Source organism: Phyllopteryx taeniolatus, chromosome 2 (genome assembly GCF_024500385.1).
Source record: "Phyllopteryx taeniolatus isolate TA_2022b chromosome 2, UOR_Ptae_1.2, whole genome shotgun sequence".
Classification (NCBI taxonomy): domain Eukaryota; kingdom Metazoa; phylum Chordata; class Actinopteri; order Syngnathiformes; family Syngnathidae; genus Phyllopteryx; species Phyllopteryx taeniolatus.
Window position 1 is genome coordinate 24,441,849 of NC_084503.1, and position 21,113 is coordinate 24,462,961.

The following is a 21,113-nucleotide window of genomic DNA, read 5'->3' on the forward strand; positions in this document are numbered from 1 at the left end:
CCATCATATTCAATGCAGTCATTTGCCAGTCTAGATGCCAATAAGTACAGGTAGCACCCTAATTGGTTGGCACGTCTTTCCAACGTCATGCAGTCATTAGTCAGTCTACATATTCATCATTATGTGTAGAATAATGATTGGTCCGCATGCCTCCCCCACTTCATGCCGTCATTTGTCTACGTCAGTCTGTAATTGGGTCAGAGTGTCTCACCCACTTCATGCCGTCATTGGTCAGTCTCCATCTTAATCACCCTGCACCAGTTTACACTAGTTCATGAAGTGCAGTTCATGCTTATAGGACCTAATGTTGATTAGAAATGATATTTGTCAGAGTCAGCATCAGAATCAGAATCATCTTTATTTGCCAAGTATGTCCAAAAAACACACAAGGAATTTGTCTCCGGGAATTGGAGCCGCTCTAGTACGACAACAGACAACAGAGGCATTTGTGGGGTAAATGGCTCTGGAAAAACCTCACAAGGACTTAAATTAAATTGAGTTAGTAATTTAATTACTAATTACTATTAATTTAATGCATTATCTGTCATGAGCCAAGTTAGTTAGTTGTCTTTTGTGGTGAAAAGCAACAGGAACGTGCCTCTGCAACAAGTCTCCTCTTTTAAGGAGGCATGGGGGCGGGCTGGGGGCAGGAATGTAAATCTAAGGGGGAGATTAGAGGCAGCACACTGTGATGTAAAGTCCTCCTTCTCCGCCTCAGTTGGTCGAGTCGGGGTGGACTGCACAGCGCAGGAGGGACTGCTGCTCACATGCGCGTCACCTCGGTGCGGTACTGCAAGAGGACGATACCTTCTTCTTCTTCTTGTTTTTGGAGGTGGCACGCTCATGTGAAGAGGTGACGGAGCTTCAGGAGCATCGGTCACGGACATGGGTCACATTGATGGTGCCACTCTACTAGCGTTTGGCGCCGCCGTGTGTGCGGCTCTGCTGTGCAACTCTGGTGCCAGCTTCATCAGGACCGCACACGGGATGGACGCATCACAGTAGGTTCTTCTTAGCTTACCCACTTGGTTGGTATTCAAATAATGTGCATTATTGATAGGTGGGTAGACAGACTGTTGGATGGATAGGTACTGTAGATAGCTAGACTGATAAGTAGATGAATAGATAACTGGATAGACACTGTGGGTAGATGCATAATAGATTGAGAGGTAAATAGATAGATGGCAGATCGATAGGTGGATAGATAGATGATAGATAGGTAAATTGATAGTTACAGTCGGTGGATGGTGTGGATAAGTGGATCAGTCGATGGATAGACTGATAGAGTGATGAATAAGTAGATGGTGTGGATAGGTGCATAAATGGATAGATATCCTGATATATAGGTGGATGAATGGATGGATGATGTATAGATGGATGGATGAATGGACGGACGACGGATGGATGACTGGACAGATGGATGATGGATGGATTGATTGATAGGTTGGAAGGTAGGTGATAGGTAGCGTCTGTCTAATGATTGATAGATGGATAGGTAGGTACACAGGTAGCTAGGTAAGTGTTGATAAGTGGATACATGGATGATAGATACTGCAAGTGACTAGACACATTGATTGATTGATTGATTGATTGATTGATTGATTGATTGGAGTATGTATAGCTGGACAGTTAGGTGGATAGGTAGATGAATAGGTAGGTAGATACAGTAAATAGATAAATGGCCAGGTAGATATGTAGATTGGTAGAAAGACTGATAAATATACTATATTGCCAAAAGTATTTGCTCACTTGCCTTGACTCACATACGATCTGAAGTGACATCCCCTTCTTCATAGATAGGGTTTAATATGACATCGGTCCACCTTTTACAGCTATAAATGCTTTTGCTCTTGTGAAAAGGCTTTCCACAAAGTTCACGAATGTGTGTAGGGAATGTTTGACCATTCTTCCAGTAGCGCATTTATGAGGTCACACAGTGATGTTGGACGACGAGAAGGCCTGGCTTTCAGTCTCTGCTCTAATACCTCCAAAAGTGTTCTGTAGGGTTGAGGTGGGGACTCTGTGCAGGACAGTCAAGTTTATCCGGACCATAGTCTCTCATCCATGTCTATGGAACTTGTTTTGTGGATTGGTGCACAGTCATGTTGGAAGAGTAAGGGACTATCCCCAAACTGTTCCCACAAAGTTGGGAGCAATGAATTGTCCAAAAGCTCTTGGTAAGTTGAATGCTTCAGAGTTCCTTTCCCTGGAACTAAGGAGCCAATATTTTGGACAATTCCAAAATATTCTTTGTAATATTCTTTGACAACCAGTTCAGGGTGTACCCTGCCTCCTGCCCAATGACAGCTGGGATAGGCTCCAGCAGGCCCGCGACCCTAGTGAGGAGAAGCGGCTCAGAAAATGGATGGATGGATATTTTTTGTGGAACAGTTCTTCCATTTCTAATATGGCTGTGCACCAGTGCACAAAGCGAGGCCTATAACGACATGGATGAAAGAGTTTTGTGGGGATGAACTTGACTGGCCTGCACAGAGTCCTGAAATGAAATGAAAAGCCCCACCTTTGAAATAAATTAGAGCGGAGACTGAAAGCCAGGCTTTCTCGTCCAACATCAGTTTGTGACCTCACAAATGTGCTTCTGAATGGTAAAAAAATTCCCATAAATTGTATTGATTATATGTAGCCAATAGTTGGGGCATTACATGCTTTTTTGTCCTGTTCGGCTGTTAGGTCAAGTAGAATGGAGGATCTGTATCCCTTTTATGCCGGAACAGTTTTACTGCGTCACAGTGGAGTTGTTAAGCTTCCGCTGTGGTGTATTAGTATTATAATTGAAGTTTATTGAGAATCAGTCGGCGGCACGGTGGCCGACTGGTTAGAGCGTCAGCCTCACAGTTCAATCCCCGGCCCCGCCTGTGTGGAGTTTGCATGTTCTCCCCGTGCCTGCGTGGGTTTTCTCCGGGCACTCCGGTTTCCTCCCACATCCCAAAAACATGCATTAATTGGGGACTCTAAATTGCCTGTATGTGTGAATGTGAGTGCGGATGTTTTTTTGTTTGTATGTGCCCTGCGATTGGCTGGCAACCAGTTCAGGGTGTACCCCGTCTCCTGCCCGATGACAGCTGGGATAGGCTCCAGCACGCCCGCGACCCTAGTGAGGAGAAGTGGCTCAGAAAATGGATGGATGGATGGATGAGAATCAGTCAAACAAAACAAAGTTTCTAGAGGGGAGAGAGAAACAAAGACAAAAGACAAGGCACTAATTGTAAACAGGATGAGAAAATTAAATCATTACATTATCTACAACATTGAAACATTAAATATGAGTGTTGCATGGGGCTGTAGTGCTACAGCCTATGAGGGAAGGACAGGACAAGATAGAACAGGACAAGGACAGGAGAAGAAGCATGCAGGACAAGGGTCGTGAACCCGGCTGTACCACTGAAGTGTGGTGGGCTTGACTATGTAAATTATAAAAGTCTATAGGAAGAGAGTATGAATGAGGTGATACACCATCAATTTGCATATTCATGAGTTATTTGTCACAATAAGTGAGTGGCCAGTGAAAGAGTCCCAGAGGTGTGTGCCTGCGGACACACGCAAGTGAATTGACACCGTTTTACATGCAAAAAGACTGAGAGAAGTGTCCTGTAATTGCTGTGCTCGCACCGCGGAGGCTGAGAACCCCACCCAATCAATCGAGGGGCGGGATCGGCCCAGGGGTCCAGCCGAGACCGGCCCGGTGGATGGGACGGGACACCCAGGGCGGTCCGAGGCGCCCCGACAACTGGCCACCCGTTGGGGTCTGCAGGGACCCAATGCCAACCCCCCCCGGCCAACCACTCCCCAGGCCCAGACGCCCCACCCCCCCAACATGCAGGGCCCGCCTGTTCAATTAAACAGAATAGACTTTTTAGTATGTATCAATAAAAGAGTTTAGTTTATCTTGACAGGCTTTCAAGTTGCTTTGAACAGCGCATGATGCAAGCCATTTAAATCATGAACAGATCATACAGTGTGTTCAGGAACATCATGTAAATGATCTAAATGTTTTTGTTTCCTCAGCGAGTGTCCCGACAACAAAATCCTAACCGTGGAGTATCCCTGCGTCCGAGCTGGAGGGAAGAGCAGTAAATGCTTCAGGTAAGATATCCTAGTGATATTCCTTTAAAGCACCCTGGCCAAGAATTTTTAGGTTCGCCGTACCCCCACCCCCAAATAGTGCATTCCCACAAAGGCTAAAAAAAGAACAAAAAGAAATCATCTTTAAAAGCATAGCGGCTTTGAAGAAGTCCACTTACGAGACATTAACATGATCATAATTCATGCTTCTGCGTTCCAGGATGCATTATGTAACCTCACTATCATGTCCATTTGATATTTGACAGCAGAGGATGTGATTTGTTGCTTTTATTGCTCTCGTCTCACACAGGAAGAAGTGGGAAAATTAAACCAACTCGTCGTTTTGAGGGCATATCCACCCGCACTTTACATTAGTAGATATCAAAGGACTCACTTTAGCTTCTTCTGTTAGCTGTGTGCTAATGAATTAGAGCTACATTAGTTGTGTGAAAGCCACTGTTAGCTGTGTTTATTTTCTTTTAGCTCTACAAACATTTTAGCTGTGTGCTAGGCTTTGTTAGCTTTCTGCTAATGATTTAGCTCTCTATTAGTGTTGTGAAAGCCTCAACTAATTGTGTGTTAGACACCAATAGACATTTTAGATTTTCTTCTAGCTGTTGGCTAACTATGTAGCTGTGTGATAGGCTGTTTTAGTTGTGTGCTAAGGATTTAGCCTTGCTTTAGCTGAGTGACTGTTCTGTTTCCTGTGTGTTAGCTACTAAAATGAAACTAAAAATGTCATATTTTTTAGTTGTTTTTTTTTTAGCAGGTTTCCAACTCTCTAGCTCTGTGACAGCGCTGTTGTAATGATTTAGCTGCTAACCAAGTAGCTGTGTGATAGCCTCTGGTAGCTAAGCGCTAATAATTTAGCACTATGATCAGAAAATGGATGGATGGATGGATGGATGGATGGATAACTTTATCTCAAAAGTGAGTAAAGATAATGTACAAGTAATTGACATTTGACAGTATAAGTTCCATTAACTGCTCTGTGGTTATCATCACACCTCCTCCTGGTTGTTGAATTCAATGCAGATTTATGTCGGAATGACAAGCGCACGGAGCTTCCCACACGCCAGGGGAACACGTCAGTGAGTCCTTTTATTGTTTAGATAAGTTCCCCTTGAAAGCAAAACTGGCTGGCGTTTAGTCAGGATGCTCTCACAGTCGCGGTCGGACTGCATCTTGTTTGCTTTCTTGGCCTGTTGAAAGACGTATGACTCCGCGGGAGGCGCTTTTACATGAAGATGAATGTCATCTTGTTATTTTTTTCCCTCTTGGATCAAATTGTTCATTTTTTTTTTCAAATAATAGCTCACGTCTGATGGGTTGAGATGGGTTTATTTGGGGCCTGGTTGAACTGGCTGAAACCAGGAGCATACAGCTGGTAGACCAATGATGCAAAAGCAGGAGAAACATCTGTTTTATAATATAAAATATTACACTTTTTACCGTGATTTTGTTGGCACTTGCCACTTAAATCAGTTATCTTATCAATCTAGTATTATTCCATTTTCTAGCTCATGATATTCAAATCTTGTTCCATGAAAAGACAGGTTGTCGAGGGCATTCTGAAGCAGCAGGTGGCGCTGTAACCCATAGCCATTAGGCTGTTTGAGCCAAGTCATTGACTAAAAAGTTGCTATAACAACAAGAGAAACATGAAAAAATATGTGTCAGTCGGCTTATTTCTTTCACTTCATGCAGACATTTGTGTCAATAATAATAATAATAATCTAGTCTAGTCTACACACCAATCTTTACGCTCAACTCCCTGATTGCTTGGCATGTCTCTAAATGCATACACTCATTGGTCAGTCTACATGTCAATCAATATGATCCAACAGCAGTGTTGCCACAGTTACCTTGAAAAAGTAACTTTGTTACTTTACTGATTACTTGGTTTTAATGTAGCCAAATTGGATTACAAGTTGTACTTTCTTAGTTACATTCAACAGCTGCAGACAACACCGCCTCAACATAACAATGAGAACCGCGTTTGCCAATACGTAATTGGTTCATAATTGTATATTTAGCCTTCAACTAAAGAGGGCTATTGATTGTGAGGAGCTGATTATTAGTCAACAATAGCCAGTCTCAGAATATGAGAAAATGGTTTATTTCTATTGTTTCTATTATAGTCAATATCTTGTTTCTAGTCATTACCTCTTTTATTATGTTTTTCATTTGTTAATTTCTGCTCATTCCTTTTTTTTGACCAGGGAAAAAAGGTTGTATTTAATTTTCTATTTAATTAAGTATTTAAATTCAAATAACTACTATTTTTTTGTGGCTTAAGTGCATGTATTCTTGATTTTTTTTTTTACTATGGTAGAGTTTATTGCACTTGCAGCAACGCATAATACTGTAGTTGTAGTGTAGCTGTCACCTGCTTCACTGTCTCTGTGTGACAGAGCTCTTTAAAACAGAGCATAATGATAGTATTCACGCATTAAACGGACTGTCTGAGTGCATAAAGGGAAAATGCAATGAGTAGTGACAAACAGCAGCAGAGGCTAAGGTTAGCTGCTTCACACACACCCAAATGCCAAATTTTCATGAAACTTGAGAGGTTTGATTCAAACCATGGTATTTTGTCAATCATTCAGAAAAGCTTAGTAATCATTTGGCTGCCTAAATTTAGTTTTCTTTTCCTGTCCTGTCGCTCCTTTCTCTTCTGACAGACCTATGTTCCTCCAAGACTGTGGAGCTACAAATGAGTCGCTGAGTTAGTTAGTTTGTGAATACTACCAGGTGAACTGAACCATTTTGTAATTTAGCAAGGTGGGTGTAGGTAGTCTCAGACAGTTTTAATTTGATTAAAGCAACATTATTAATGAACTTTCATAGAAGATTTCTTTTAGTTTAACATTTATGGCATTAGTTTTTAAAACTGACACCTTGAAATAAAAGAAAATATCTGCAAAACTTAACAAAAGCCCGTCCACCCCACGTGTTTGGGGCCCAGGTAAACATTTCAATTTCAAATACTTCAACGCCCTGGATCAGGGGTGTCAAAACAATTTTTGTTGCGGGCCACACTGTAGTTACGGTTTGTCTCAGAAGGCCATTATGACTGTGAAACCATAAAAATCTTTAATCGCCTCATCATATTTACACACGAAATGTATGAACTAGTTTTGGAATCAGAAATCAAGGGTAATGGGTTTTTCAACTATTATTAATGTTTGGTAACACAAAAATGCTTACAATATCTCAACGTTATCATTTATGATATATGACAATTAGAAATTTTGGAACAGATTTTAACAAGAATCATGGAAGTTGACACACATGATTTTGCCTTTGCGGGCCACATAAAATCATGTGACGGGCCGGATCTGACCCCTGGGCCTTGAGTTTGACACCTGTGCCCTAGATGGAAGAAGAAAGCAAAATCTGTTGACAAAAATTGTAACGCACTGTGACTTGGTTAAGTAACTTTAATCCGATAACCGGTCTGGGAAAAAAAAAAAAAAAAAAAAGGTTGTCATTTTAGACTAAGTAACGCATTACTGGCATCACCGTCTAACACATTATGTTAAGCAGTGTAAGTAGGAACCCCTCATAGTGTAAACAAGGCCTTAGCTAGATCCTACTATTCACTAGGATGTGCTAACGCAACACACATGTCAGTAGAACATACACAAATGTAAATGTTACAGTGGCGACATGTTTCAGAGTTGCGAGGGGTCCACTCAACACTTTCACATAAGTCATCCCAGGAGCGCCTCCAGAGAGAAAGAGAGAGCATGTGAGTGATGCTGTTAAACTGCATTTGACTCGGAACCGGTGAGTCCAGTCATCGCCCGAAGCGCCGGATCTATTTTTCTGTGTGATTGGCATTGACGTGTTAAGCGTTTAGAAGCGGCTGGCCCTGGCCTCTGTCCAAACGGCCTGGCTAATTACGCCACTTATGGCGCTTCAATTACCCTCACCTACGAGCTCTCTTGACTCGGGACGATTACTCGACACCTTCTGTCATGTTGTACGGCTGCTGTGTTGCTCCACATGGCCAAGTTCGACCTAAAATTATTCAAATAATTCCACTAAACTATGTTGCTATTAATAACACTTACTTGTATTTCATCTTTCTGCTCTCAACTATGGTGGCACTTATTTACTCAAGTGTAAATACTCACCCATTTGCAGCTTTCAGTCTCGTTTCTGCAACTACCTAAGACACAAACACAACAAACAATGTTTCTTCTTCTACGGTTTTATGAGATCACGTGTGATCACGCAAGATATGCTCCAGCATAGTGAGGATAAGCGATACGGAAAATGAATGAATGAAATAATCTGTAAACCATTTATGATTTTATTATATTATTATTATTATTTTATTTTACGATGTAAATGAGTTTGAAATATATTACAGTATTTGGGCATTATAGTATCCCCCGTGAATAGCAGCTGATTACTGTATCATGGAAGAAATGCAGAGAAACGGCAATAACCAATGAAGCAAATCAAAAACATGGTCGCACATGACATGTGTCGTGACCACATGTCAGAGTCTACCTGAGTCGATGTCACATGTATGATCATGTTAATTCTGAACGTTAGCGTCTATGCGGAGAGCTATGTACACTTACTGTTTGTTTTCCTGACGAGCAAAAAACAAGTGTGCATTTAAGGGAGCCATTTATTTATCTTAAGTGGATGATGCGCAACAGGACTAATTGGGTCACAGGACACTCAGTATATGAGGCAATACGCTATAGAGTATTTAAAGTTATGGTGTCAAAAAAACCTTTATTCTGACTGTTTAAATCAGGCCAAGGTGGCTGACGGGTTAGCACGTCTGCCTCACAGTTCTGAGGACCCGGATTCAAATCCAGCCTCGCCTGTGTGGAGTTTGCATGTTCTCCCCGTGCCTGTGTGGGTTTTCTCCGGGTTCTCCGGTTTCCTCCCACATCCCAAAAAGATGCATGGTATGTTAATTGAAGACCCTAAATTGCCCATAGGTGTGCATGTGAGTGTGAATGGTTGTTTGTTCATATGTGCCTTGCGATTGGCTGACGACCAGTTCAAGGTGTACCTCAGCTCTCACCCAGGGATCGCTGGGATAGGCTCCGGCATGCCCGTGACTCTAGTGAGAATAAGCGGTACGGAAAATGGATGGATGGATGGATGGCTGTTTTGTATGATATATTCAGCTTTTGCAAGTGACAGAACCCCCCCCCGAAATCCGAGTGATTCAGAACCAGAGTGTGGATGTTAAATATGTTATATTTCTTTATCCTTTGAGTATTTTGTAGTTAATTTGATACCCTGTTTTAGGGAACTTGATTCTCATGCTCTCTTGCTGTCAAGGTCCTTCTTTGCAGCACTCATTGTTTTGATGGTTTCCTAAATCAAAATGCAATGTTTTTGTCTCCAAGGACTTTTGCAGCGTCAAAACGGAGTGAACCCCCTTGCCACCCGTTGACAAAACAACCACTTTAGTTCGCATTCTGTGGTTTTCTCAGCAATGAGGCCAAAAATCGACTTTTTTAACATTCTCATTGTTGTGGTCTTTTCTTGCTCGTATTACTTGGTGTTGGCAGGAGGCCACGAGTGTGCATGTTGCGTCTGCCTCCAAATGTTTTGTATTGTCAGGATGATGATGGTAGTTTTTTTTTTTTGCGTGCATATGTGTGGCTAAACAGTCTCAGCTGTGGAAGGCTCTCACATTTGGAGAGAACATCAAGACAACAAGCTTGGCTTTGTTTTGAGTGACGCATCCTAAAACTAGACCCCACACAAAAACAGTAATTGAAGGCAGTGCCAACACGTTAAGATTTTAATATTCAGACTACTGGAGTCGGACGTCTCAATGGAAGAGTTAATGTGACGACAGCACGACGCTGTAACAAATATAATAAACAAAACAAAAAAAACGGAGGAAAATGTGCAAAGGAACAAGATTAGTTGAAAGAAGTCAAGGGCCGACAATAATGAGATAATGGTAGAGTTAGTGGAAAACAGGTTGTTTTGGCCACCGTTCACACAATAAAAGCATTTTGTAGATACTGTATAATGATTTGGTTCTGTATAAATAGAGGACAAAATTAAACAGGCAATTTTCCACCTTCGGAAGTAGTACAGTATAAGAGGTGTGACAGAGGCGGGATGCCATCTGTGTGTAAGGGAACTCCAAAATGCCAGGAGAAGGGAATGAAGTTTAACATTCCTGCCCTGTTCCGTTGAAAGCAATATCGCTCCTTGATGGGGATGTCCAGTTGGGATTGTCCACCTTTGGAGGTCGCAAAAGGGAATTGTGCAATAGTCCATCTTTGCTTGGTTCCATGTTAAAGGCAAAGGTGGATAAATAAGTCTTCAGTATTTTTGCGGGATCTCTGGGTGAAAGAGGCACCCCAACGTTGGGGTATTGAAAGATGGTTCGGCTTGGATATTTTGTGACCGTTTCCACTGGAAAGGCAATGAAATACATACTCAACTGCATCGTACCATTGGGGGAAACTTTGCTTTTGTTTTATAAATTGGGGTGGTGCGCAAAGCATGGCTCACAGGACACATGAAGTATACTTTTGTCTTTAAACGGGTCCACTGAGCATTTACATAATCCAGAATCCTATTGAATTAATGTTGAATTTTTTTTGCCAAAATTGGTTGCTCAAAAATGTATTCATTAAATTTTTATGGAAATTGTTTTAATATAACTTATTAAATAATTAGTTAATTGATTTATTGCACCTAATACAATATTAGTAAGCAAAAACTCATTCATTTAGCTGTTTCTTTCCTAAAATTGGTAAAATAAAAATTGTTCATTCATGTTTTTTGTATTCCTTTATCTCATTTAATGATTGCTTATTTAATTTGATTTTAAAAATAATTGTACCAAAGTAGAACACAATTAATAACTGGCCAACTAATTATAATTAAATGACATTCCTGAACAGGATAAGTGGACTAGAAAATGTATGGATGGAGGAATAAATATATAATGATAATGAAATAATGGGCGAGAATGGGATATTATTTTATTATTAAAAGAAACTTATTTTACGTAGACATTTTTTAACCTCATCGATGAGTGACCTGGCAGATGTGTCATACTTAACGTGGGTGTTGAACACAAAAGCTTGCCCACCCCTGTTCTCGATGGTTCTTTTCTGGAAGTCCATTACCTTCTACCAAATAATGGAGAGAGAAAAAAGGAACACGTACACCTTTCTGGATGATGGCTGGTGAATAGTGTGGTATCTTGACTCACAGGTTTAATTTGTATGGTGACCAAGGTTGGAATTCAATTTACTCATTCGTATATATCAAATTTCCAGAAAAAAGAAGAAAAAAGTAGCACTTTATTGTATAAAAACATAATAGAACTTAATAAAAGAGTATGTAAAGAAAGAAAGTGTCATTAATGTACCGTACGTACTGTAGTATTAGTGTTTGATGTGCGCCTTTAAGGGGCATGGACCAGTGAGGTTCAAGAGCGGGAATCTGGTTGCAGCTCCTTGCGAGTGCTTTCAATTTGTATTTGTGTCTTTTAGTGTTTTTTCTGAGAGTGTAGCAGTGACTGTGGCTGTCGTTACCCACATGCGAGGGCTTTACAGTCCCTTAAGTGTGTGCTTCATTTTTTTCTCACTTCCCACCAGTGGTGGCGGATCTGAAGCTCGCTTGTAACTAAAAATGTTGGCCTGCAATACAAAAATTACCAAAAATTGACCAAGCGTCGGGTCGTAACTTCGAAAAACTCTTAAGTTGAGCCACTCGTAAGTCAAAGTATCACTGTCTGTGAATGCTGAGTCACACAGAATTCACTAATTTATTTACTTGTTGTTTGAAAGCTCTGACATCAGAATGGCCGAGCTAACAAGTCACTAAGGATGAGAAAAAGCAGATATTTTGGGCTCTTAATGACCTCAAAAGAGCTCTTCTGGTTCGGGACTATGGCGATGTGAGGTCGACCTTACACTTTAACCGCAATCGCTTCCTGTCTTGACTCATTAGGGCGCCCGTGCAGGGTTTCCCCCCTCTGAACATGCCCAGGAAGCGTTCCCATGCACGTCAAGTCTGGACTATGTCGCCATCAGGGATACTTTAGATGCATTCATATCCTCACTGGTGTATGAATGTCTGCCAGGAGTTTCCATCCTGTATCCCTAAAGGAAAGATTCTGGATTTTATGCGTGTGTGCTTTGCATGAGTGTGTGTTGGCGTATCCAAACACTTACATGTGTCGTTTAAGAGTTTTGATGTGCAGTCAGCAAACAATTTGTAGGAATCTGGGAATAATGCACTTTGTTCTCTGTGGCTCATTTGATACCTAAACCTCAATCTGATATTCCTCTAAACATATCATATTATACTCAAATATGTTAGCGTTCTCTCATTCGTGTCTATTTCCACTCATAAATGACCAAAAAAACAACCTCTCTTCGATCCTACCAGTTTTCTTTCCCACGTGTCAAAATGTCAAATTAGAACCTGGCATGCCATGTTTGTTTTGCTGTCCATTCGGCACTTGAGCAATCACCATTCTGATGTGTTCACACATGACCAAACAATCTACACAGTGGGGGGGCGGGGGGGGGGGGGGGGGGGGGGGGCAAACTAGTGTTTGATTAAAACAGACTAAAGGGTTGTAAAAGCTCCTTTGTCTTGGTTTTTATTCCGCACTCGCTCAATCACAATTCTGCTGTGTTCACAAGTGACCAAAAGTCACACAGTTTGATGAAAAAGGTCTAAAAGGTGCGAGTACACTATGTCAGTATCTTTGTCTTGTTTTCTCTTCGGCACACAAGAAATCTCAATTCTGCCGTGTTCACACATGACAGAACAAAAACTAAATAAATAAAAAAATTAATAAATAAAAATTGCACTGAGGGAGAAAGAAAATAACACTAACTAAACCAAACTAAACAATGCTGGTATGAAAGCATCTTTATCTCGCTTTCTATTTGGCACTTGAGCGATCATGATTCTGCTGTGTTCAAACATGACCAAACAAACCAGTCCAAGTGTGATAATGAACTGGAGTTTGATTAAAACACACGAAACGGTTGTAGTACGAAATCATCTTCGTCTTGCTTTCGATTCAGCACTCGAGCAATTGCTTTTCAGGGAGTGAAAGAGACGGAAACAAAAAATTGTTGACAACTATAACAATGATCGGTACAATAGCAAATAACTGAGTGTACTTAAAGGGAATATCTTGATCAAATTATCCTCCAGCGAAAAGATGTGCTGCCACATGATGACATGCTAACTGCATACAAGTTAACCACACACAAGCTATACATAAATAAATGCTACACTGGCGGTCTTATATTATTGAACGACAGCTGTACTTTCACTTCCACTTCGCTGTTTTAGGTTGAACCCAGTTTGTCATCAAAACACACCAAGGGGGAACATCTAAGGTTGAATAAATACAGTACTTTCAATCTGGGACTTGTCAAACATTCAGGGATTATTGTTTGCTAGCTCAGAATGTGTGAGACTGAAACAGTGCGAACAAATACGACACGGAACCTTTGTTGACAACTTGGTTTCTCTTCAGCACTTGAGCAATCACCACTCTCGACCGACAGTTTCAAATGTTCAGGGATTGTTGTTTGACATCTAAGATAGAAACTTAAAACAGCTGTGTGGAATATACAGTATTGTGGTTGTTTATTACCATCCATCTCTTGTTGTTGTCTTTCATTGGAAAAACCCTGTTGAATTTAGATCATATCAATTTCAAAGTGGTTGAGTTAGCTCTGGCCACAGTTCTTCGCTTAGACTTATTGTCTTATTGCCTTTAAACCCTCCTTGGCAGAGGTGATAAATAGCACAAAACCCAACTAAAGCAAACCAAAGAGAATTTTATTGTCCGCTATCTGTGTGTCAACAGTGGTCTTTTCCAAACACTTAGTTCATGATTGACTTACCGTACAACCTATTATTGTGACCACTTGCTTACTCATTGTTTTCTGCGGAAAGTACCCTGGGGAATACCAGTGCGGTCAGTGAATGTTGTTATCGTTGGCTCAGTTTTAAGAATTCCAGTGCACTGTGGATTTTGACTCTTTTTGTGTTTAAGTAACCTGGAGGAGGTTAGCATTTTCTCAAAAGTAAATATTTTAAAGGTAAAAGTAACTTTTTTTAATAGCTTGTGTACAAATAGTTTGGTTCCTGGAATGGCTGCACTCCCATAAAGTGTGAAATTACACAACAAAATAAGTCTTTTGTGAGCTTCCTAGCTCCCAAAATTGTGTCTGTGATTGAGCCTCAATTTAGTCAAATTGTAATATCCCATTTAAATTTTCACTATGGACGAACATCTGCCAGTCTCAGTCTAACCTGTCTCAGTCTAACCTGTCTGAAATCACGCTAAAGGCAAAAGCTAAGCAGAGCCGCATTGAGTTTTGTTGGACGCACAGATTAGCGTTAGCTGACCGCATTAGCTCCTGATGAACTGGGCCAGGGGTGGGGGTGGTATTTGTGTTTGACTAATATCACACTTTGACAACCACTGATAGAGTGGAAGAGCATTTAATTGTACTGCATGTCACTGTACGTCACATAGAAGAACAAAGATACATTATTTTTAGTCAATAAATACAAATATTCGGAATAATTAAGATAAACTAGATAATGCCCCTTGGCAGACCTGATGATTGGGAATAACGTCCCGACACTAATTGACAAGTGCAATTTGGCGGCATGGTAATGAAGCGCTATCTCCACCAATACAAAACAATCCATGCTTTTACTGTGCTTCTCGAGAACAAGTAGCCATGCGACTTGTTGCAACACCCAGCTCCTTCTCTGGTTGTCATGGTAGCGGAAGTCCTACTCAGTGTTGGCCCAGCTACAGTGCCTCATTTGCAAAAGACAGGGCAGTGCCCTTAAAACAGGCTAATTTCAGTGACACTAGAAAAATAGAGTGGCGAGTGTGTAATGTAATTCTTGATCCTTGGGGTATTTTGACGAAAGCATGTCACGGACGTGTTCTAAAGACACCTGGGAAACTGAAAAAAAAACATAGTAGGTCTTGTTAAGGTGGTTCGTCATGTGTAACCACAAACGTTTTTCTCATGCCTTGCGAGTGAGTCGTTTTTTGGTTAGTGGTGGTCAATGTCAAATGTTCCTCAGCGACTGGGACAAAGTGTGCACCTGGTCGACATCTCCAGCTCTATGACTTCCTGTCCCCACACACTCTGATTTGTCAGGAAAGAGACACAAGCCAGAAGTCCGTCTAGTAACTGGAGTGTTAATGTCGGGTCGTGGGGTAAACAATGTGTTTCACAAGTGTGACACTCGCGGCAAGCAGATGAGGTCATCAGAGGTTGTCGGTCAGGCGTAAATCTCGTCTTTTGAGACTGAAATGTCAAGGCCTGCGGGCAAAGTATATGTCCTGCTGACTCTAGTCCCCAGTAATAACACTGAGGGAAAGCATAACCAGAGTAGCACGAAGACTTCTGGCAAGGCCAAATCATAGTTCTTTGGATCAGTAACAAAGTAAAAAACCTTAACAGATAAGCTGCCTCTTATATATAAATGTATTTTACCTTTAAGATTCATACACTTTCAATTCATAGTTAGCTGTAGCTGATCCCAGCTAACTTTGGGTGAAAGGCGGGGTGCAACCTAGACTGGTAGCCAACTAATCGCACGGACATATAGACAGTCACACCATTCACACTTATATTCACACCTAAGGACAATTTTGAGAAACCTAACATGCATGTTTTTGGAATGTGGAAGGAAGCCGGAAAATCTGGAGAAAACCGACACAACATTAATCAAACATGCTGCCAAGATTCATGCACTATCCATTGAGAAATGTTAACAAAAAGGAAAGTTCCCAGCAATTTTTCACATTTGGCAGCCGATAAAAAAAAAAGAAAAGAAATTGCAGTTCTTTCGACGCTCAACTGACATGGAAGGGGGGATACAGTTTACCTGGGGTTTTTTTTTTTTTTTTTTTTTACTCCAGGGGCAGCGTCAGAAGCCACTTCCGAACTGCCTTAAAAAAGTTTTCTTCTGACTTTTTTCAAGTCGTGGTTTTGTATTAACAGGAGTATGAAGATGACGCAGCATTTTTCTGCCATCGGAGGTTATGTGAAGCCACTTTCATAGTTTTTTTTTGTCTTTTTATTAGGTCACTGTTTTGTATAAATTGCACTGACATGGAATGGTGAATGAATGTTACTAGACATTTTGGCATCTTTGGAAGTACTATAGTATCAATGGTCAATTTTACACTGACCGTAAAAGCTGGTGTTTTCACCTTTTTATTTATTTATTTATTTATTTTATATTCTATTTTGGCTGCTTCTCTGTATAAATGGCACCAACATGGAACGGTGAGGGACAAAGTTGACCCAGCATCTTTCTGTCTTTGGAGGTAGTATCAGAAGCATTGTTTACAATGCCTGTAAAAACGTTTTCTTCCGCTTTTTTTCAGGTCGTTGATTTGTATAAACTGCACCATAGGAGAAACAAAGTCGACCCAGAAAGGAATCTTTGGCTTTAGTATCAGTAGCCCCTTTTACGCTTCCTGTAAAATACCTTTTTTTTTTTTTTTTTTTACCTTATTCCACGCCAATCTCGCAATTTTCCACCTCTTGTAGTATGAGAATCCCCCTTCAGACTGACTGTCAAAGAAGGCTTATTTTCACCTTATTTTGAGTCACTGTTCTGTATAAATGGCACCGACACAGAACGGTGGGATAAACGTGACCTGGCAATTTTCTGGCTCCGAAGGTGGTACCAAAAGGCAGTTTAAACCTGCCTTTAAAAGTTCTTCTTTTTTTTCTGTGTCTTTGCCATTCATGTAGATCACTGACATGAAATAGGGAACGCAAGGTTGACCCAGCAATTTTCTATCTTCAGCGGTAGTATCAGCCCCTTTCACACTGCCTGCAAAAGCTATGTTTCTGCCTTTTTTTATCGGGTCTTTGTTACATACGTTATTAAATGGCACAGACACAGAAGATACATTTTCCGCCATTCAGTATCAATGCCGAAACAGAGGCGGAACACAAAATGCTCACGTTGTCACCCATCTAACAACCTGATAACAAGATGCTGTGTTGCTGTGTGAAAGCTTAGACTCACAGTTGCAGAGATGGATTCTGTGTAAAAGACAAGAACAAGTTAATGCCCTATCTTCCGTTATGGCTCTGACGCTCCGGTTTTGAGATGATCCCTGGAATACCTCCAACCCACTTTCCTCATCTCCTTTGTTTTACGGCATTACACTTGGCTTTCACTTCGACTCTCACTTAAAAAAAGGTTGCTAACCTTGCCCTCATAAGCACACATCAGCATCTGCAGTAGCAAAATTAGAGCAATTGTAATGAGGCCATGCAGGTCTTCTGGAGAAAAAAAGTGGCTCCACGGCGGATTAGATTGAAAACAAACAGAACTAATGAGTTGTCCAGCTAAGCAAACAGTGCTGGGGGCAAGACACGCTAACAAGACAGTTGAAGAGTAAACGGAAAAAAAAGAGACACGAAGACCAGAGACGAGTGTTACAGGCTGACTGGATCCATAATGAATAATGAAGGATAAGTCAGGAAAGTTAAACCACAAAACTTGGAGTTGCCGCGCCTCCCCTGTCCCCCAAATACAACAACAACAAAACTTTTTAAGCCACCCACTACCTTCAACATGCGAACAAAGAGGTGCACCCTCTTTTAAGGCCATGCACCCACTTCAACATCTTGACTCAGGTAGTGCACCACTTTTTTAGGCCACTCAGCCCCTACAAATACCCAAATGAGGAGGTGTATCCGCTTTTTAAGCCATGAACACCTTTTAACATCCCAGTTGAATTGGCAGAGGCAATTTTTAAAACACACACCTTTCCAACACAGTTGGGGAACCCTCTTTTTAACCCATGCACCCCCTTTAGTATGCCAACTGAATTGTATCAATCAATTAATCCACGCACGACCGTCAACATCCTGGCAGGGTTGGCATAGCCCCTCAACTCGAACACATACCCTGAAAAAGTCAGAAAATATTTTATTGCAAACTCATTAAGCCACACACCCACACCATTAATATCCTGACCGGCTTAGCGTACCCCCCCAAAAAAGGTTGGACAGTTTTTTTATTCCAAACTTTTTAAGCATCGTAGCACTTCAACCAACTGATGGAGTTGGTACACACTGTCTCCCTCCCCCCCAAAAAGTCAGAAAAGCTTTTATTGCAGCCTTTTGAGCCCAGCACCACCTTCAACATTCTGACTGATTTAGCGCACCCCTAACAGCCCACCTTCATCATCACAACTGAGTTGGCGCACACTCTCTCCCTCTCACACTCCACACCAAAGAAGTCACACTAGCTTTTATACTGTAGCTAACTTTTTAATCCACGCACCACATCCCGTTTTGCCATTTAGTAAATGGCTGTTTAGGAGAGAAGACAATGCGTGCAACAGAATGATGAAGATGAGTGATGCAGTAAAAAACGAAGTAAAAGGGAAGCAACAGAAAACTGGGGAGGTGAAGTCATATAAATGTCTGGCGCTGAAACCCAAAGACAAGGCCAGAGAAAGTGCATTCAAATCAAATATTGACAGCATAAGAGAAGATTCAAGAGAATTGTTGTGTCGGACTGCCGTCGTTTATCGGATTGGCCAACCTCTGCAATTCCCCCCATGGGTGAGTGTCTTTGTTTCATCTGGATGGAAAAATCCTGCATGCTTCCAGAGTACTTTCATTCTTGTATTCCCAAAGTACACAGTTCATCCATTGCATGTCTATCCACTTGTCTTTTTTTGCTGCGTTTCCTCCTCATTGTTTCTTAATGGGCCCTCTGCTTATCCCTGGATTGGCTTATTTGCTGCAATCAGTGCAAATAAAGAAGAAGCCAAGCCCTTTTTGTGCATTTGTTGACACTTCTTTACTCTGATTGGGTTACAGTGCTCGATCAGGATTGAATATCATATTCTCGACTTTGCGTGTGTGTGCAGGTGCACACCAATGACATCATGAGTGCCAAAGACGAGGCGGTGCGTCATGTTTCCCGCAAATGTCCACTCCTATTGAGTCTGACAAGAGACGCGCACACGCTTACCCACCAAAAATCCCCCAAAAAGCTTTTATTACAAACCTTTATGTCTAAACTACACATCACCTTCAACATCCCGACATAGTTGGCCCACCCCATTTTTTAAGCCCCACACCACCATCAACATCTTGACTGAGTTAGTGCACCAGCCTCAAAAATGTCAGAAAAGCTTTTATTGCAAAATGCACCACCTTAAACAGCCCAACTGAGTTGGCGCACCACTTTCCCCTGCATAACCTCCAATAAGACATTAGTATTTATTGCCAACTTATTGAGTCACGCACCACCGTCAACATCCAAATTGAGTTGGAGCACCCTCTCTTTCCCTCCACATAAAAGTCATTAAGTTTGACATTGCAAACATTTTAGGCATGCACCACCTTCAACATCCCCACAGAGTCGGCGAAGCCCCTCTTCAACACAATGATGGTTTGCAGTGCTTTTACATGCCAACAGGGGGCGTAGGTATAGCTGTGAGAACAGTAACCTGATCATTTTTCTCACACTTGCTCGATTTTCCTTGAACAGCTCTATCATTATCCTAATCATTTTACAACGCCTTTTGAGTCGAGCTTCCTGTCTTTAATGGAGGCCTAATTGTCTTGGTAGGGGCTGTGGACCAAAGGAGTCAGACCCCCAACACCACAACAAAAGACACATACAAAAACTCCAGTCATCTTTTTCTGATTAGCGTGCACCTGAACGCCCCTATAGAAAGCCACCGTGACAGCTTTTTTTCTTCTTTTTTTTCATACAATGTGGTCTTCATTAGCTGTGTTCAGGCTGTCAGTGTGAATGCCTCAACACAACAAATCAGCAGGCTAATATAACACCATGCTATTGTTTGCCTTTGGCAAGCAAAGTCGGGTGGTGTATGTATACCCACTTGTGTCAAACTGTCATCTATCACAACTGCACAAACTGGGCTAAAATTGGAGAATATGTACTTAATACTTAATATGACAAAAATAAAACACACATTATCTCACCCTGTTGCTGTATCGGTAATATTGTAGGCCTACTCCACAGTCTCCACTTTGCTGCAGCGCAGTTTCCGTTTGTATAAAATTCCTGCCACACTAAGACTATACAGCTATTAATGACAACAATAAACATTCGTGCTAATATCAGCTGTTGTTGTGCCTTAGCTCTGAACTGTCTCTACTTTACTGTGCCGCTCCGTTTTCTCACAATCTCCTCTTGATTACAATTGTTGCGAAGTTGTAAAATTTGAGGATACACAATGAGAAATTACAAAAAAATACATGCATGCTACTGTTAGCTGTTGTTGGAGGCTGCAGTATTATACTCCACTGTCTCCACTTTGCTGCGCCACGGCGGCAGTCTCCTCTTGAATAAAATCCTTGCGACGTTGTAATGTTTGAGGATACACTACAATAATATATAAACATAAATACACATGGTGACTTCAGCTTATCTTGACTGTGCCTTCTCTCTGATAAAATTGCTGCGATGTTGAGGGTTAACATTTGAGGATACAGTACATGACTAGAAATGACCAAAATGAATTAAAATGCTAACGTTATTGTGTGTGTGTGTGTGTGTGTGTGTGATAGTAAGACACTGAGAGGGTCACTGATGCCAAATTCTTGTGGTGACACTGATCCCTTAGTGGGGTCAGGGGCACATTCCAAATGCTCATCATCTCTGAGGAAGTCACACTCGGTAGTTCTCAACTCTTCTCTTGTATACTGCTTTTGTGGGGGCTTACTTTTTTTCTTCACGTGATATCTGCTGCATGCGCCACATGCACAGATCTGTTACACTAATTGACAAGCTTAATTTGGTGAAAATTTAATACACCTTTTTGCAGCTTTGAATGGGGACTCAATGTTCTCTTCACATGATGTCCACTGCGGGCAGCACAGTGACTTGTGGTTAGCATGTCTGCCTCACAGTCCTGAGGTCCGGCGTTCTATTTTTTGGCGGCTTGGTGATGAAGTGATGCCTCCATCGATGAAATACAATCCAAGCTTTCA

At 41.4% G+C, this 21,113-nt stretch overlaps 1 protein-coding gene across 1 annotated transcript in view; it reads left to right on the plus strand.

Moving 5' to 3' along the window:
• Positions 1–685: 685 nt before the first annotated feature.
• The window catches only part of LOC133474124 (collagen and calcium-binding EGF domain-containing protein 1-like), a 51,752-nt gene continuing 31,324 nt past the window's right edge, over positions 686–21,113 (plus strand). The window contains exons 1-2 of the mRNA XM_061765474.1: positions 686–1,001; positions 4,027–4,104. Coding sequence (XP_061621458.1) covers positions 886–1,001; positions 4,027–4,104 — 194 coding nt within the window. The 5' untranslated portion in view covers positions 686–885. The remainder of the gene's footprint in view (positions 1,002–4,026; positions 4,105–21,113) is intronic.